Source organism: Nanorana parkeri, unplaced genomic scaffold (assembly GCF_000935625.1).
Source record: "Nanorana parkeri isolate BGI_ZX_2015 unplaced genomic scaffold, ASM93562v1 scaffold626, whole genome shotgun sequence".
NCBI classification, from domain to species: domain Eukaryota; kingdom Metazoa; phylum Chordata; class Amphibia; order Anura; family Dicroglossidae; genus Nanorana; species Nanorana parkeri.
In genome coordinates this window covers 775,576-780,878 of record NW_017306894.1, presented here as the reverse complement: position 1 = coordinate 780,878, position 5,303 = coordinate 775,576, and the positions used below count along the sequence as shown (strand labels likewise).

Below are 5,303 nucleotides of genomic sequence, written 5' to 3'. Positions count from 1 at the left end.
CCCCCAACTCCGGTATGTACCCCGCCCCCCCTGTACCATGACACTGTCCCTCTCTCTGCTTATTGTCTTCCTTCTGATCCGTCAGCAGAAGCTTCTCTCAGAATAACATAATAGACTTTATCTAGACAATTATATTTAAGCTTCACAGCTGGACCTCCAGTCTGAGGTTATTGGAGAGGCTCACCTCCCGCCTGATAAGTGCCGCTCACTGCTCGGCTCCTCATTAGGGGGAGATAAGAGGAGCGCAGGGAACAGAGCGGAGGAGGATATCTGTCTATGATTACAAGTGCTGTGATAAGTTGCCGGAGGAGTGAAGAATTCCCAATTAATATGAGCCGTGATGAGCTTTTGTAACCATTAAGCCCAAAGCCCGGAACATCTCCGCTGAAAGGTTTCTTGTTGTTTTTTCATCTCGAGGAATAGTTCTGGAAGATCAGTAATGCGGAGATATAATTACCTTCACACTGGCAACAGTCTCATGATCGAAAAATATACTGTGTATGTATAGTATGAGGCAGCTTTATACAATGGGGAATCTGACCAATTCACCAAACATTCCCTGCAGGTGAATATTCCAGTTGCATGTGTATTAAATTAGTGATTGATTCACTGCAAGTGAATGTTTGCTGAAAGTCACATTTGCTACTTTTTAAATATGCCAAGGGCTATATATCCCCTGGCCTTGGGGTGGCATGGAGTAGAAGGGCGGGGCAGGTCCGTTTTTTTTTTCTACATCTAGGCCTTGTTCACACCAAATGCAGAGCAGATCCGGTCAGTTTTCTGCACAGGCACGCTAGTCTTTTAGATGCGTTTTTGGCTTTCATGGGCTTTCAGTGGGTTCCAGGCATTTGCATGTGTTTTTTGATGCGTTTGCAGATCCAGAGCAGGTAAAATAGGGCCTGCTGCATTTTTTTTCCCTGCTCTGGATCTGCACGCTACAATGTGAACTGGAGCTCAAAATACCATAGGAATACATTGGACGCAGTTTTGAGCAGGGCTAAATGTACAGCTGCTCGTTTTGTACAAGTGATGACGCCGAGATCACTTGTATGCAGCCTGCCGGTCCGTCGCCCCCCACCTTACCTGGCTGCCTCTGTCCCCGCTGGGGTTTTTCAGGATCCCCCTGCTCTTCTGGGGACTACGGCAGTCACTTCAGAATGGAGGGCGGGGAGCAGAGCGGAGAACGTGGCTTCTGTCACAGGAGAGCCAGCACAATGCTGTGCTAGAACTCCTGTATTGGAGGTGACAGGTTCCACAAAGGGAACCTGTCACCTCCAAATGCTATCACACAGGGGCTTGTTAGCTCCAGTGTGATATCAATAAGGTTAAGTGGGGAAAAAAAACAGATAAATTATATTAAAAAAACAGTAAAAGATAATAGGATAAAGAAAAATAATAAAGAAAAAATTAAAACCCTGCGGTCCCCTCTAATATGGTTGCCATTCTTCAGTGGGGCCGGGGGGGGGGGCACTTTGGGGTAGCAGAGAGAGTAAATCCGGCCCTGAATATGCCTCTGAATGGCCAAAAGTATGTGGGCCGTCCTCCAAATGATTATGTTCAGGTGTTTCCAGTGTAGGGTGCTGCTGTAATACACGGTTGAACTGGATGGACTTGTGTCTTTATTCAGCCTTACCTACTATAACACACACACACAGACATTTTAGAACAGGGTTAGGCAAACCAGCCCTCCAGCTGTGGAGAAACTACCAATCCCGTCATGCATCTGCTTCTGGAGGTCATGTCTGTTGCTGTCAGTCTTGCAATGCCTAATGGGGTTTGTAGTTTCACCACAGCTGGAGGGCCAGGGTTTGCCTACCTCATTTGAGATTATTGTGCACTTCCAAGCTTGTGGTAACAGTTTGGGGGGGAAAACCCTTTTCTGTTCTTAAGCTGAAATGTTCACACAGTCACAGCAGTGACCTTCCTACCTCCTCTGAGATTGCAATCAGAGACAGACTGTCTGAAAGGAGACAACTTCTGCTATGTTCTTTAATAAGAAAACCTTAGTGCTCTGGGAATCCTGCTTCGATGTAGCAATCTGTATTCATGATTCTTTAAACACAGATTGGATTGATGGATGTAATAAAAACATATAAACTAAATAAAATGAGTGCAGAACCATTAGAGTTTGTGAACGGGCCCTAAAAAAAAAGCATTATTGTCCCCACAAAGAATGTGTGCCGCATACCTTTTCTTTTTTTTGATAGGCCAGAGGCGGGAGCCGGGGTTTGGAGCTGTAGGAAAGGATGGAAGAAGATACTCTTCTATCCTCCTGTAATCCTGTGGGCAGGAACATATTTGACATCACTGGTTGCTAGGACCGCCTGGCGCCCTAGCAACCAATGACTGCAGAGGAGGAGGACCCCTGACATCATTGGTTGCTAGGATGCCAGCAGTCCTAGCAACCAAAGACTTAAGAGTACCACAGTCCGGCCACGGATTGATCGCCCACCTGCACTGGGCTATGGCTTGCAGTGCAAGGAGGCCGATGCATCCACTGTCAGCTAGCCATAACCGAGTGCAGGTCGGCGATCGGTCCGTGTCCAGACTGCAGGCCGGACAAGGACACACAGAGATGGATGGGGGCTGTAAAATGCCCAGGTCTGTTCTAGATGGATCTGGTTATTAGGAGTGGGATAGAACTTATGGAAATACAGATTTATTATTAGTTATGACCATTGATATCCTTTAACTTTAGCTTCTTATATGTTACAATAAATTCTGCATTGCAATCCAAGGGTCTTGGTGTGATCCGATGAGCTGCATATGATATTGCTGATCAGATTTCCAGCTGAGACATCTCATGGTGGAGTCTTTGGGTTCTTAGTGGGAGATTGCTGCATTGTGCTGATTGTTATACCTGATGGAGGTTTCTTCTCAGAGGAAATCCACAACGCGTCGTCTTATCTGAGGGCAGAAAAAGCGCACAGAGAATATTCTGACACTGGAAAAGCTGTAACGACAGATGTTCCAGAACTTTCCATTTCGGGGCTGAGTGATCATGTGGAGATAAGCTGGATTGAAGATTCGGGGGGGGGTGGAGAATGCTGTGATTGGTGATTAGGACGGCTTAGGAGGAAGTCTTGCATCTTAAACTAACATTTTTCCTAGAACTGCAAAAACATCGGCAGGAACCTGACACCTGAATAGAGCTGAAGAGCTGAGCACACAGCCGGCCATTAAAGTGGAACTGTCTACATTGAAGATAAACTGCAAACGTAATACCCAGATGAAATACACATGCGGGAGCTGTCTTCCTGCCGAAGAATTTGTACTTTTGTCCAGCCAGTCCTGCCATTTACACAGCCGTGGCTAAAATGGAGGAGACCTTGTTCAAGGAGTTGCCATCTCATCAACCTAAACGTAATGACCTGATTGGTCAGGAAGCCAGGCTGCCTAGGAACAAGTGAAGCCGGCTTCCTTGCAGTGCAAGGGTTAAGAAAAAGCTTTAAAATGAATGCATCCAACACAATGCATCGCAGAGGGCCCAGAACGTTTTCCTCTCATGCCTCAGGTGCTGGCAGGTAATTGGCCCTAGTATGTGTCACACTCCTAAACCTTGTGGACGCCTTCCCAGAAGAGTTGAAGCTGTTATAGCGGCAAAGGGCGGAGCCAACTCAATATTGAACCCTACGGACTAAGACTGGGATGCCATTAAAGTTCATGTGCGTGTAAAGGCCGGCGTCACAATACTTTTGGTAATATAGTATATGTGAGATAGGGACCTTAGATTGTAAGCCGATGGGACCGATGTGACTGTACTGCGTGTAATGTGCTGCGTAAATGATGGGCTCCATACACGTGGTCATAAGAAATAGAAAAGTCCTGTGGTTTGTTATTGTCGTAGTCCCTGTGGTCTGCCATTGCCGTAGTCCCTGTTATCTGCCATTGCCGTAGTCCCTGTTATCTGCCATTGCCGTAGTCCCTGTGATCTGTCACTGCCGTAGTCCCTGTGATCTGTCACTGCCGTAGTCCCTGTGATCTGTCACTGCCGTAGTCCCTGTGATCTGTCACTGCCGTAGTCCCTGTGATCTGTCATGGTCACCGTCCATTGAGGTCCTTTATTCTCTCTTTGCAGACACAGCAGAAGGAAAGCGCTTGGCTTTTGTGGATGGAGGACCCGGATCTCCCTAAAGAGATAGTAGAGTGGCTGCGTGTCCCCTGGGAGGCGGAGTATCACATACACTTCAATCAGGTTATACACGGAACCGTGGACTGACCACTATAGGATCACCGGGTCATAGCAGGATTGTGTCCAGTACAGCGGCAGGCTGGTATCGCAGAGCGCCGCTCCGCACACACCCCGTCCAATCAGAGCTGTGACGGCGTCCATGGACAGAATACAGACTTTGCACTATTGTTTTCTCATTTCTGAAATGTTCCCGTTTTAATGTAATATTGTAATAAAGTTTCTACCCCATTTTACAGGGATTCCTTCTGGACATTTTGTCACTGCCAAAGAGTACCTGCCACCTCATCAAGCTGAACTCCAAATAAGAGGGATGGTTTACCTGTCTGTAGTTCTGTCCATCCAGTCCTGAGATTTACTGGATGGACAGAACTACAGAACCTGGTTAAAAAGAGAGGAGACCGTTTGTTCATTGGGGGGCACAGGAATTCTGATGCAGTTGGGTTATACTACCGCCTACAGGAGCATTTAGACACTGGCAAAACAAATTTGTAGGCCAGCCCAGGATAACCCCTCCTCCACCCAGCATGCCTCCGTTTTTTGCCAGTGTTCATTAGTCCTGAGATTTACACAGCTCTGCCACACAGCACAGCCCCGCTCGGCAGGGGCAGGAGACCCGATTTTTCTGTGCTGCAGATACGCAACAGCTACAAGTCATGTCCCTCCCCCAGTCAGTGAAAGGAGAAGCAGCAGACTGATGAGCTCATCTTTCCGTCACTCTGCTCTCTCCTACGTCGAGTAAATCCCTTGCTAGCACAGTCAACTGCCTCCCTGTGCTGTCTTTCCCGTACCCGGTCTGAGCTTTGCTGTTCTGGGACCGCAAGAGGCCGATATCATGTCAAATTAGGTATTTGCACCGCTTGCATGACAATAAGTAACAAGATAACAGAAAATTAGCCCATAAATAGTAAAACCAGTGTTCAAAATCCAGAAATTTCCCGTGAAGTACTTTGTTTTCTGATGGGCAGCTTACTACCTCTGAGCCCAGGTCGTGCTGCACCTGCCCCCAGCCTGTGAAAGGAGAAGCAGCGCAGTGATGAGCTCATCCCTCTATCACTCTGCTCTCTCTTCCTATCAGCAAGCTCCTTTTCAGCACATGGACTGATTTGGCTTC

At 47.4% G+C, this 5,303-nt stretch overlaps 1 protein-coding gene across 1 annotated transcript in view; it reads left to right on the top strand.

The window, feature by feature from the left end:
- STK11IP (serine/threonine kinase 11 interacting protein) overlaps positions 1-4,219 on the top strand; it is a 52,209-nt gene extending 47,990 nt beyond the window's left edge. The window contains exon 25 of the mRNA XM_018563035.1: positions 4,079-4,219. Within this exon, the coding sequence (XP_018418537.1) occupies positions 4,079-4,219 (141 nt within the window). The remainder of the gene's footprint in view (positions 1-4,078) is intronic.
- The last annotated feature ends 1,084 nt before the right edge of the window (positions 4,220-5,303 follow it).